At 47.1% G+C, this 14,047-nt stretch overlaps 1 protein-coding gene across 2 annotated transcripts in view; it reads right to left on the bottom strand.

Annotated features, from left to right (window-relative positions):
• LOC122922544 (aromatic-L-amino-acid decarboxylase-like) overlaps window positions 1-14,047 on the bottom strand; it is a 287,546-nt gene that overhangs the window by 37,588 nt on the left and 235,911 nt on the right. For both annotated transcript variants that reach the window (XM_044273181.1, XM_044273180.1), the window contains exon 13: window positions 7,738-7,839. In XM_044273181.1, coding sequence (XP_044129116.1) covers window positions 7,738-7,839 — 102 coding nt within the window. The remainder of the gene's footprint in view (window positions 1-7,737; window positions 7,840-14,047) is intronic.

Here is a 14,047-nt window from a genome sequence, read left to right as displayed (position 1 = left end):
GATGAAGATTATTCCGCCATAAAAGACGCTATCATTGCTAAATACCAGCTGACCCCTGAAGTCTATCGGAAAAGGTTTAGGTCCTTACAAAAGGATCGTATGGACTCTTATACGGATGTGGTCAGCAGCTTACGCACTACATTCTGCCAGTGGACTTTAGGCCTAACAAAAGAGTCTTATGACATCCTAGAGGACTTGATGGTGCTAGACCAGCTTCTTTGTATTTGCCCTGCGGATGTGAGACAATTCGTGCTAGAACGGAAGCCTGCGTCAGCAACCACTGCTGCAGACTTAGCTGAGACTTTTGTCACAACCCGAGTGCCCGATCTGCGTAAATCTGAACCATCTCACTGGAGAGGAGGTCTGCCCAATGTCAGGGCAGACCCCCCTGCCTCTGTGGGCCGTCCACCACAGAGACCACCAAGTGCAGCTACTGCTTCCAGACCTGGGGCACCTAATGGAATCACCTGTCACTACTGCCGCAAGCCTGGACATATGAAATTCAACTGTCCTGAGCGGAGACAGCCACAGCCAGCATCTGAACCACCTGTACCTCGCCTACGGCAGACACAGCCAGCCAGCGCATCCCAGCGTGAACCATCATCTTCAACTGTTTTGTTCGCCGGTGGGGAGGAGATTCACCCCATCACCAGCAATCACCAGCTTGTTACAGTGAATGACCAGCTAGTCACCGGTTTCCGGGACACGGGAGCCGATGTCACCCTGGTGCGTCCGCACCTTGTGCCCACAAAGGACATCATCCCAGACAAGTATCTCACCGTCACTGGGGTGGGGGGCACTCTTTCTCACATTCCCCAAGCCCGGGTTTCCATCGACTGGGGGGTGGGTGTTCAAGAAAAGGTAGTTGGTATCCTAGACCAGCTACTAGTTCCTGTTTTGTTGGGGTCCGATCTAGGCAAGCTGGTATCCTATTATGAACCCGCCACGAACCCCTCGGGATCCCAGGAAGGGGGTCCGCCCTCTGCCCCCACCCAGGTGCCTGGCACCCGGAGGCAAAAGTCTGGGGGAGGGGGGTTGAATGTATCCAGTGTTAATGTTGATGATATGCATGACGTACCTGCTAATGTGATTTCTACATGTGATATTGAAAATGCTAATCTGCCTTGCTCCGAAGTCATACCTGTCCTAGCTGTGACTCGGAGTCGGGCCACCCAAAACTTGAACTCAGAACAGGGGGACAAGGCTCCGGTCTCCTCCCACTCCTCTGACCCCAGGGAGGGTGACTGTCAGCCGCAGGCCTCGTATGCCACGGGCCAGCTGGCTGAAAGGGATCAGGCGGCCTTTGAGCACGCACTTCAAACCGATCCTAGCCTCGAGGGTCTCAGAAGACAGGCTGCTGAGCCCCTCGCGGATGGGGCCGGGTTCAAAGTGTACTGGGAAGGTGGGAAGTTGTATAGTGAGGCCATACAACCCACCAAAGGCGAAATGACCGTGAGTACCAAGTCTCTTGTGGTACCTAGTGCCTTCCGGGGGCATGTGCTGAAATCCGCACATGACACCCCCTTGGCAGGGCACCTAGGAATTCGCAGGACACTTGACCGTATTCAGGGGCATTTCTACTGGCCTAGAATGAGTATAGATGTCATCAATTATTGTCGCTCCTGTACGGTTTGTCAGAAGGTTAAACGAGCTGGGAATCCGCGCAGGGCTCCCCTGTGTCCACTGCCAATCATAAGTGAGCCATTTCACCGAGTGGCAGTCAACATAATTGGACCGCTGCCCATTCCCAGCCGCAGCGGCAAGAGGTACATCTTGATGCTGGTGGATTACGCGACTCACTACCCAGATGCGGTCGCCCTCTCCTCCCTGAGGGCAGACAAGGTAGCAGACGCGCTAATTACCATATTTTCACGTGTAGGGTTCCCTGCGGAGATGCTCACAGATCAGGGACCACAGTTTATGTCTGAACTGATGGACGCCCTGGCGGCAAAGATCCAGATGACGCACCTCGTCTCCAGTCCATACCACCCGCAAACCAACGGCCTCTGCGAGCGCTTTAACGCGTCATTAAAGCAGATGCTGGCCACATTCGTTGAGTCGCAGGGTGGGGACTGGGAACGGTACCTGCCTCATCTGCTGTTTGCCTACAGGGAAGTACCGCAAGAGTCCACCGGGTTCTCCCCGTTTGAACTCCTGTATGGCAGGAACGTCCGAGGGCCACTACAGCTGATGCGAGAGACGTGGGAAGGCAAAGGTGACCCCACGGATGTCTCTGTAGTGGATTACGTCCTGAAGTTCAGAGACAAAATGGAGTCACTCTCTGCCATGGTAACGGAGAATCTGGCCCAGGCCCAGGCCAAACAGAAACTATGGTACGACCGCACCGCAGGAGACCGGGCATTTGAAACAGGAGACAAGGTCTATGCCCTTCTTCCCATAAGGCACAATAAGTTACAGGCGGCATGGGAGGGGCCATACACCATAGAGAAGCGTTTGAACCCCCTGACATACTTGGTGAACATGGGGGGGTAGAAAACAGAAGGCCTTTCACATTAACATGCTGAAGGCTCACCACGATAAAACCCAGTATGTACTCCCAGTGTGCAGCCGGTTAGAACAGGGCGAGACAGACCCTCTGGTAGATCTGCTGGCTGACACCCGGGAGACGGACGGGGACATAAATGTCAACCTGCAGCTCTTCCCGTCCCAGAGAGAGCAGTTACAGGAGGTGTTAGGTCGGTACCACCGGACCTTCTCAGGTATCCCGGGACGGACCAATCTGGTCACTCACCGGTTAGATACCGGAGCACATCCCCCCATCAAGCAATCCGCCTATCGTGTCTCTCCGGAGGTGCAGGTGGACATGCAGCGTGAGGTGGGGGAAATGCTAGAACTGGGGGTCGTTCAGCGGTCCTGTAGTCCATGGGTGGCACCCGTCGTCTTGGTACCCAAGAAAGACAAGACAACGCGGTTCTGCGTGGACTACCGGAAGTTGAACGCTGTAACCACTACGGACGCCTACCCCATGCCTCGCATCGATGAGATGCTAGATAAGCTGGCGGCTGCCAGCTAGCTATCAATCATGGATCTGAGCCGGGGGTACTGGCAGATCCCTCTTGCCCTGGACGCGCGGCAGAAGTCGGCCTTTATCACTCCCTTCGGGCTCTTCGAATTTACGACGATGCCCGTTGGAATGAAAAATGCGCCTGCCATGTTCCAGCGGGCTATGAACGACCTGCTGGAGGAAATGCAACCATTCGCTGCAGCATATTTGGACGATATTGCAGTGTTTAGCCCCACCTGGGAAGAACACCTCAAACATCTGTCCCAGGTACTGCAACGGCTGGCTGCAGCCAATTTGAGCGACAGGTTCAGGCATTCCTGGGGACCGCGGGCTACTATAGGAAGTTTGTACCAGCCTATAGTGCCATCGCGAAGCCCCTGACGGATGCCACTGGTAAGAAGCACCCGAAAGTGGTTACGTGGACCCCTGAGTGTGAGAACGCCTTCCGGGCCTTGAAGCAGGCGTTAGGCTACTTTCACACTAGCGTTCGATCGGATCCGTTCTGAACGGATCCGATCATAATAATGCAGACGGAGGCTCCGTTCAGAACGGATCCGTCTGCATTATATTGGCAAAAAAAAGCTAAGTGTGAAATTAGCCTGAGCGGATCCGTCCAGACTTTTACATTGAAAGTCAATGGGGGACGGATCCGCTTGAAGATTGAGCCATATTGTGGCATCTTCAAACGGATCCGTCCCCATTGACTTACATTGTAAGTCTGGACGGATCCGCACGGCCAGGCGGACACCCGAACGCTGCAAGCAGCGTTCAGGTGTCCGCCTGCTGAGCGGAGCGGAGGCTGAACGCCGCCAGACTGATGCATTATGAGCGGATCCGCATCCATTCAGACTGCATCAGGGCTGGACGGAAGTGTTCGGGTCCGCTCGTGAGACCCTTCAAACGGAGCTCACGAGCGGACAGCCGAACGCTAGTGTGAAACTAGCCTTAGCTAGCGCCCCTGTGCTTCAAGCCCCAGATTTCAGCCGTCGGTTCATAGTGCAAACCGACGCATCAGATTACGGTCTCGGCGCTGTCTTAAGCCAGGTGGATGGAAAAGGGGACGAGCATCCTCTTCTGTACCTGAGCCGGAAACTTCTTCCCCGAGAAGTCTCCTACTCAACTACAGAAAAGGAGTGTCTGGCGATTGTGTGGGCCCTGCAGAAGCTTCAATCCTATCTGTACGACCGCTCCTTCACAATCATTACGGACCATAATCCTCTCAGTTGGCTGAACCGTACTGCAGGGTCCAACGGGAAGCTCCTACGTTGGAGCTTGTCGCTGCAGCAGTCCGATTTTACCATCCAGCACAGGGCAGGCAGCAGACATCAAAATGCGGATGGCTTATCCCGGTGCAACGGCGATCCAGACCCATCAGCGCAGGTTAGCGGCGACGCCACCCGTCTTGCGGACGGATGTCTAGCCACAGACGCGGGGGGAGGTGTCACGGATGATCCGCGAGAATATTGAACTGTCCTCCCAATATTATCAATATTAGTCTCCCTTATTGAGCAGTAGGTCTATTAAACAGTAATTATTTCCCTAGGCCCCAGAATCTACAATTTGATTACTCAGAGCGTCTTCTTCTGTGTACCCAGGAAACAACATAGTCCTTTTGTTCAAGTCAGTCAATAGATGCCCAGCAGATAACGCAATTACAGCTGGCTTCCTTAGGTTGACAAAAGAGCTCCCCTTTCTGCAGAGATATCACAGCTAGGTGTGAAGACTACACCTGGGGGGAGCCATTTGGTGTTGCTGCCATAAGGGTCTGTAATCTAGCTTGCTGCAGACAGGCCGGCACCAAGGTTTCCCAGATTGCAACATGAATCTGAGATATGATTTTTACCTTTTTAAGAGAGACCATGCATCTTACGGACGTAAAAATTACATCATCGTGTCACTCAGAATTCACTGGACATGTACATATGACAAATATAACTCTAAGAGGTGCCCAGGTAAAGTTATGGTGTTACCCCATCATAGAACCAGTTATAATAGTAATATTTGGTATCCCTGAACTCCATATTTTGTGGGGAATGTGAATATGTGCTTGTTACTTGTGTACAGCGGAGACATCCCGCGATATGGCACATGCCATATTTCAGAACTGACATTCACCTCAGAAATACAGCCTGCCCAGCAGGCGGACTCTCAATTCCCCACCTTGATTCTGGGACCCTTTATAACAAAGACCTAGAATCTGCTAAAGGAGTTCTCCACTTTTAACAACACCTAAAGAGGGCCTCAGCCAGAGAACCTGTGGGCTGAAGGCATATTACACTGGACAAAGGCTTCTTGGACTTTATCCCTGCAACTGACTATTTCACCAACGGACATCTTTTCTGCGGAAACTAAGTATTTTCTTTCTTTTCTCTATTTTTGTTTATTGGACTATATTTTCCTTTATTATTGTGTTATAATTTCTGTGCATCTTGATAATTTGTATTGTATATAGATATATAATAAATGACGTCCAAGTCATTTCTCTAGCCATATGCCTGTTTTCAAACACTGCAAAAACTTACCCTAGCCTCTCCGAAGAGAAAGCTACTCGGTTCTGTTATCTAGATAGTGGGTTCCTTGCTCCCATAAATTGCAAGGTGGCAGTTAAACTACCCTGTGTGTGGTTCTGGTCTTGTCGCTCACACGCTTACTTGCGGTCGGTCGGCGGTCCACTCCCTGCGCTTTCAGCCTATCGACTGTACGGACTCAAGTTAGACTGTCGGTGTGCTGAAAGTGGCTGGGAGGCCTGTTTGTGGATTGACCACTAGGAGCGCTGTGACGGTTTCGTGACGTATTGTGGCCGTGGCGGTCGCAGTTCGTCCCAGTCTGCAAATTGCGCATCTGCAAAACACGGATGCTGGCTATGTGCGTTCCACAATTTGCTGGAAAGAATTGTGGAACGCATTGTGGAAGAATAGGACATTTTCAATTTTTTTTTTTGCGGGGCCACGGAACGGAACAACGGATGTGGACAGCACTCCGCTTGCCCCCTTTTTTTTTTTTTTTGCGGCCCCATTGAAGTGAATGGGTCTAAAAAATGCGGCTCGGATGCGGACCAAAACAACGTGTGCATGAGGCCTTAGAAAGGGTGAATTCCGTGATGAAATCTGCAGTATAAATTGGCATGCTGCAGATTAAAAATCCACAGCACAGGTGAGTATTTGCTGCAGATTTTTTCTGCCGCGTGAATGAGAATTGCTAAAAACTCATTTTTGCGGTGGTCTTTATTTCTGCCTTGCACTGCCGGAGGATTCGGCTGATTTATGACTGCGCCTAGTGATAAATTAGGCACACCTCCGGCAGTCCGTGAGCCTGAAGTAAACACTCCAGCGCCTAACTGTAGTCGTTTTTCTCATCTTTTACACCAGTTTTCTAAAATGAAATGATAGTAAATTTGCTGGAGCCAAACTCCCGGCCCCTGCCAAAATAGTGTCGCACAGGCATTTAAAAAAAAATCATAAAATGGGGTCTTGCCACTATTTCTACACCAAAAACTTCCATTAAATGTTTGTAAATGACCCCGTGCAATTTGCTAGTACAGTACAATGCTGCTGATTTGGTGTACAAAAATCTGTGACAGCAAATCTGCAGCTAACCTTAGGCCTCGTGCACACAACCGTATGTATTTTTGCGGTCCACAAAAAAATGCAGCGGACACGGAAAGAAAATACGTTCATGTGCATGAGGCCTTAGTCTTCGAAATGACTCTCACCCCTAATATCCTCCTCCTTTTTATTCCAACAGGGCCTGGCTGTCACCATCGCTCTGATAAGTGCTCATGGTTAGGCTCCATTCACACGTCCACAATGTGTTTTGCAGATCCACGGATCCGCAAAACACAGACAGCGGCAATGTGCATTCCGCATTTTGCGGATCGCACATTGCCGCCACTAATAGAATATGCCTGTTCTTGTCTGCAATTGGACATGTTCTATTTTTTGGCGGAACAGAAGTGCGGATCCGCAATTCCATGTCCGGGCAGCACACGTTAGTTACCTTTTTTCTAGATAATGGAATAAATCTGTTGTGTTTTTGCCACCAGAGGTTATTTGCTTGTTCCGAGAGATTGGTTTGAGGTGTCTGTGTAATCAGGGTACCATTCCCGCACCAAAAACCACCACATGTGTTACTTGCGGTATTTGGTGAAGATTTTGAGTATTTTCTGTGAAATCCACAGAAAAAATAAATAAATAAAAAAAGCACAGAGGACTGACATGCTGCGTATTTAAGGACAACTGCACACATCGATTTTGTGCTTTTTTCACATGCAGAGCAAAACATTACCAAAAAAGTGTATGAGACAAATCTCACTTTGCTTCTTTGTTTCGTGCAGATTTATAAATCCGCAGCATGTAAATTAGGTTTGCAATTCTAGGTGCTGATTTTACCCTTTTCAAAGGAAGGATAAAATCTTCCAAAACTGCAATTATCAATTGTAGTCTTTGGTGCAGAAATGTACACTGAAATGCGTTCAGATCTTCTGCACTTTCACCCGCACCAGTGTGCAGCCACCCTAAATCTGCACGGCAGGTCAATTTCCGCACAGAAAAGAGCAAAGTGTACATGAGATTTGTCTAATCTCGCTGTGTAAATCTGTGTGAAAAAACTGCATGCAGGCACCATGTTCACTCTGCTATCTATAGAGAAAAGCCATTCACAGACAAGTCACAGCTCTACAAATAGCTCTAAAAATACAAAGCAAAAATTCTTACCTTTAAACGGAAGCATACAAGACCCAAAATAACCGGAGCACATATTTCAAACCGATCATCATTTTTCACAAACTCATGAAATTCCTGTGCTAATCGCATATGCTGTGAAATAAAAAAATACAATGATACATTAGAATACAGTGAAACTTCTACAAAAGACCCAGAAGATCACCTCTTTGACAAGACCACACCTAATCCGGATCAGACTTCCTGCAACAGATTTTCAATTCCCTCATATATTCGTACTGGAAGACCACTGTTCAATGCGATTTGGCTGGTCATCTCAGAGGGGTTTCACTGTATGTATTTCCATACAAATACCAGAAGTCATGGTCGGCAGAGGTGGAAATTGCAGACTAACTAAATTTACTTTGCACAGCCTGAGAGGAGATCTAGCATGACTTCATTTCTTCCTCTGCTATCAGCACAGTGCTAGGGAAGGTTTCAGCTGATAACCTGAGTGACGTTGTACAGTCATACTGTACCCTTACACATTAGGGCTGTATTACACCAACAGGTTATCTGACAAAATTTCTGACCAATCATTAGTCAGATAGCTGTTTACACACACCTTTAGTTATACACACCAACTATTAAGGCTCATGCACACAAACGTATTTTTCTTCCTTTTCCGTTCCCTTTTTATAGTACAGGTTCGTATGTGGAACCATTCATTTCAATTGGTCCGCAAAAAAACCTTAAATGACTCCATGTTCATTCCGTTTCCCTATGTCTGCATATCCGTTCCCTAAAATAAAAGATCATGTCCCATTCCTTTGCATTTTGAGGACAAGAACAGGCATCATTACAATGGATCCACAAAAAAAAGGATGCAATACAGATTTCATCCTTCTTTTTTTTTTTTTTTTATGATCCGTGTTTTGCGGACTGCAAAATATACGGTTTTGTGCGTGAGCCCTTAGTCTGATTGGACAGATAATCTGTTGGTCCAATACAGCCGTTTGACAGAGCTTAGCCATATCAGATAGTTACCTAATGTGCATGGCGCCACACAAGTCTACACCAGTGGCAGATGTCAGGAGAATTTTAACATGTCCAATCCTTTCTTTCAGAGAAAAAAAATGGGGTAAGCAGCACTCCAGGTCCCAATTTGGGGACTAACGACGATAAAAAATATGGTGAGATGGTGCCCGCGGATGGGGATCCTGGCTGGGGGTCCTGTCAGGTAAAAAAATATTGAGAAATCCACAGCACTCTTCAATTCAGGTGAAAAAAACGGTTACTTTATTAGTAACAGCAGCATACAGATATCAACTTTTCAAACGTTGCTATCTGTATGCTGCTGTTACTAATAAAGTAACAGTTTTTTTCACCTGAATTGAAGAGTGCTGTGGATTTCTCTATATTTTTCAATCCTTTCTTTCAGCAATTTCTTTCTTTCTTCACAATGAAAGCTATATGCAGTGTACAGGTTTATGGGGAATGAGAAAACACTGTTGGATAAATAAGGGTAACACCACATGTAGTGGTCTTGTCGCTTACTTTTTCTCTACAGGACATTAATGTTTAGTTAGGCTGCTTAACTGGCTAAATTCTATTATTAGTAATTGCATGCAGTCAACAGCTTGTAGTTTTCAAATACATCACAACTGCGCTGCAGGGCAGCACCATTCTTAAAAGGAATCCGTCACCTCGGAAACACTCCCCAAACTGGAGGAAGCAGTGTATAGTGTTTCACAGTCCAGTTAAAAACATCATAACAAAAAACTAGATGGCTGCACACCTTTATATATACAAACAATAGACATAAGAAATGGGGGTCATTCTAGATAAAAGTGGTACAATACCGACTATAAATGAGTAATGGAAGCTCTTAACGCACATACGTGTCGGGCCCATCTACCAGTTGTCAAGGTGGCTTCCGCAGATGGGTCCCTACTCCCTAACACTAAATATACTGCCTCACTTTAGACTTACTTAAGCCTACAGTATTCAGGCCAGCTACAAACGTACTCTGCTCAGAAGTCCCATTACTCATTTATAGTCGGTATTGTACCACTTTTATCTAGAATGACCCCCATTTCTTATCTCTATTGTTTGTATATACAACAGTGTGCAGCATCTTGTTTTTTGTAATTATGTTTGCTTCATTGATATGCACCTGTGATTCTGAAGGTTTTAGTCTAAATTTCTTGCAATATATTGAGGGTAGTGCCTCTTTTAGACTGAACATGCCCATCTACCTGAGACTCTGAGCAGAGTACGTATGTAGCTGGTCTCTACACTGCCCTGAATATTGTAGGCTTAGGTAAGTCCAAAGAGAGGTAGTATACTAGTGTTAGGGATAGGGTTGAGCGAACCCGAACTGTAAAGTTCGGGTTCGTACCGAACTTTAGGATTTTTGGACCCCGGACCCGGACATTTTAGTAAAAGTTCGGGTTCGGTGTTCAGCGCTTTCTTGGTGCTTTTTGAAAGGCTGTAGAGCAGCCAATAAACAAGCGGTTAACTGTCTGACCTTAGAAGCCATCACAGCCATGCCTACTAATGGCATGGTTGTGATAGGCCAGTGTAGCATGTGACCCAACCTCTATATAAGCTGGAGTCACGTAGCACTGCACGTCACTCTGCTGTGCTTAGTGTAGGGAGAGGATGCTGCTGGTGATTTCAGGGAGAAAATAGGAGAGAGTCTTTGCTCAAAATCTAAATCTAACTCAGTGATCTACATACATCGTGTTTTGAGGGTGCAGGGCACAATTTCTTTTCCTGCCCTGAGCCCATTGACCGAAAAAAATAAATACTTTAATAAGTCAGTTAGGTGGGCGGTGGCGGCGGATATTTTATGCAAGCTCAGTGCACCAGCACTGCATCTGAGCTTTTGGGACATTGAAAATACCAATTTTTTTGCCAATATACAACATCTGGATTTGTCAGTGTGCAATTTAAGCTATAAATACAGCCATCATTTTCTGGGGTTTTAAAAACACACTTTTTTGCCCAAAAACACTATTTGAAGGCCTTGCAGCATCAGCACGTGTGAAATTACAGGCTTATGTACTGCTGTCAAATTCAGTTATTAAACAAACACTTGTTTGGCCAATACATTTTTAGTTGGCAGCCTTTGATGCAGATGTCATTGTGAGATACACCCTTTATACATTTGGGTTAGATTCTGATATTTGAAATACCGCCATTTGGTGCACAAATCTTTAATTGAGGCCTACTGTGTGTCAGGCCGTGTGAGATGCACCCTGTATATACAGGGCTTATATTATTTCATTAATAAAACACCCCTTTTGGGGCAAAATACACAATATTTCAGGCCTTGCAGCACCTTGATGTTTGAAATTCCTGGGTTATATACTGCTGCCATATTGAGTTATTAAACAAACACCCGTTTGGGCAAAAAAAGTTTATTTGGCAGCCTATGCTGCATATGTCATTGTGAGATACACCCTTAATACAGGGTGGGCCATTTATATGGATACACCTTAATAAAATGGGAATGGTTGGTGATATTAACTTCCTGTTTGTGGCACATTAGTATATGTGAGGGGGGAAACTTTTCAAGATGGGTGGTGACCATGGCGGCCATTTTGAAGTTGGCCATTTTGAATCCAACTTTTGTTTTTTCAATAGGAAGAGGGTCATGTGACACATCAAACTTATTGGGAATTTGACAAGAAAAACAATGGTGTGCTTGGTTTTAACGTAACTTTATTCTTTCATGAGTTATTTACAAGTTTCTGACCACTTATAAAATGTGTTTAATGTGCTGCCCATTGTGTTGGATTGTCAATGCAACCCTCTTCTCCCACTCTTCACACACTGATAGCAACACCTCAGGAGAAATGCTAGCACAGGCTTCCAGTATCCATAGTTTCAGGTGCTGCACATCTCGTATCTTCACAGCATAGATAATTGCCTTCAGATGACCCCAAAGATAAAAGTCTAAGGGGGTCAGATCGGGAGACCTTGGGGGCCATTCAACTGGCCCACGATGACCAATCCACTTTCAGGGAAACTGTTCATCTAGGAATGCTCGGACCTGACACCCATAATGTGGTGGTGCACCATCTTGCTGGAAAAACTCAGGGAACGTGCCAGCTTCAGTGCATAAAAAGGTAAACACATCATCAGTGTGTGAAGAGTGGGAGAAGAGGGTTGCATTGACAATCCAGCACAATGGGCAGCACATTGAACACATTTTATAAGTGGTCATAAACTTGTAAATAACTCATGAAAGAATAAAGTTACGTTAAAACAAACCACACCATTGTTTTTCTTGTCAAATTCCCAATAAGTTTAACGTGTCACATGACCCTCTTCCTATTGCAAAAACTAAAGTTGGATTCAAAATGGCCGACTTCAAAATGGCCGCCATGGTCACCACCCATCTTGAAAAGTTTCCCCCCTCACATATACTAATGTGCCACAAACAGGAAGTTAATATCACCAGCCATTCCCATTTTATTAAGGTGTATCCATATAAATGGCCCACCCTATACATTTAGGTTAGATTCAGATATTTGAAAAACCACAATTTGGTGCACAAATCTTTAATTGAGGCCTACTGTGGGTCAGGCCATGTGAGATGCACCCTGTATATACAGGGGTTTGATTCACGTATTTGAAATACAGCCATTTGAGCAAAAAAATCTTTAATTGAGGCCTACAGTGGGTCAGGCCGTGTGAGATACACCCTTTACATACTGTCGTTCTATTCTACTATTAATTAAACACCGATTTAGGGCAAGATCCTAAATTTGAGAAATATGAGGAGAGTGTCAAATAAACACGCACAAGTGAAAACCCTTCCTCAGGTGCGAGTAGGTGACAGAACCTGCAGCGGTATTTCGTCAGGCCTAATGCAGCTTTACGAATGGTGAGGCCAGATCAAGTACAGGCGATAGTAGATTGGGTTACTGACAGTGGATCCAGTTCATTCACATTGTCTCCCACCTCTCTCCTGCTGAAAGACCACAGTTGGCACCTGCAGCCGATGTCCATCAGTCTTTTACCACGCCCCTTTGCAAATCAGCCAAGCAGTCTGAGCCCCAAGTCATGCAGCAGTCTCTTCTGCTTTTTGATGACTCTGTTAGCAGGGCCATCCACCTAGCCCTGCCCCAGAAGTGGAAGAGATGCCCAACCGATGCCCAACCACTTATGTTTCAGGATGAGTACATGGGAGGACCATCGCAGCACGTCTCGGATGATGACGAAACACAGGTGCCAATTGCTGGGGCTTTCGAAAGTGTGCAGACCGACAAGAAAGGCAGGGGTGAAGACTGGGTGGAAGATGATGTGGAGGACGATGAGGTCCTCGACCCTACATGGAATCAAGGTCATGCGAGTGACCTATGTAGTTCGGAGGAAGAGGCGGTGGTCGCACAAAGCCACCAGCACAGCAGAAGAGGGAGCAGGGTGCAAAAGCGGAGCGGCCGTCCTCTAGACAGTAAGCCTGCTACTGCCCACCATAGCAAGGGACCGAGCACACCAAAGCCAGCTCCAAGGAGTTCCCTGGCGTGGCAGTTCTTCAGACAATGTGCTGACGACAAGACACAAGTGGTTTGCACGCTGTGCTATCAGAGCCTGAAGCGAGGCATAAACGTTTTCAACCTGCATGACCAGGCATTTAAGTGCAAAGCACAAGCTGCAGTGGAGTAGACACCTCACAAACCAAGAAAGGTCTCTGGGTCCTCCTGCTTCCTCTTCTGCTGCAGTCTCGGCCTCTTCATCCATCTCTGGAGTGACAGTGCCACCTGCCACCCAGCAAACAGAGGATCGGCCACCAACACCTCGGTCACCAGGCATCTCCACAATGTCCCAAGGAAGTGTTCAGCTCCCCATCTCCCAAACACTGGAGAGGAAGAGGAAATACCCCCCTCCCCCACCCACCAGCGATCCCTAGCCCTGAATGCCAGCATTTCTAAATTACTGGCCTTTGAAATGCTGTCATTTTGTCTGGTTGAGACGGATAGTTTTAAAGGTCTTATGGTGGTGGCTGTCCCACATTACGTCGTGCCCAGCCGCCACTGCTTTTCCAGGAGAGCCATCCCTTCCCTGCACAACCAAGTAGGGGACAAAATCAGGTGTGCACTGTGCAACGCAATCTGTGGCAAGGTGCACCTGACTACGGATACGTAGACCAGTAGGCACGGTCAGGGACATTATAGCTCCATAATAGCACACTGGGTAAATGCAGTGGCGGCTGGGCCTGAGGCGGATAGCAGTTTGGAGCATGTCCTTTCATCACCGAGGATTGCAGGGCGCTTCAGTTTGCCTCCTGTTGCTTCCTACTCTGCTTCCTCATCCTCTACCAGCATGTGCTGAATTTGTTGGTGCAGAGATT

This window comes from Bufo gargarizans, unplaced genomic scaffold, assembly GCF_014858855.1.
Source record: "Bufo gargarizans isolate SCDJY-AF-19 unplaced genomic scaffold, ASM1485885v1 fragScaff_scaffold_459_pilon:::fragment_2:::debris, whole genome shotgun sequence".
NCBI classification, from domain to species: domain Eukaryota; kingdom Metazoa; phylum Chordata; class Amphibia; order Anura; family Bufonidae; genus Bufo; species Bufo gargarizans.
This window is presented reverse-complemented; position numbering and strand designations above follow the sequence as displayed.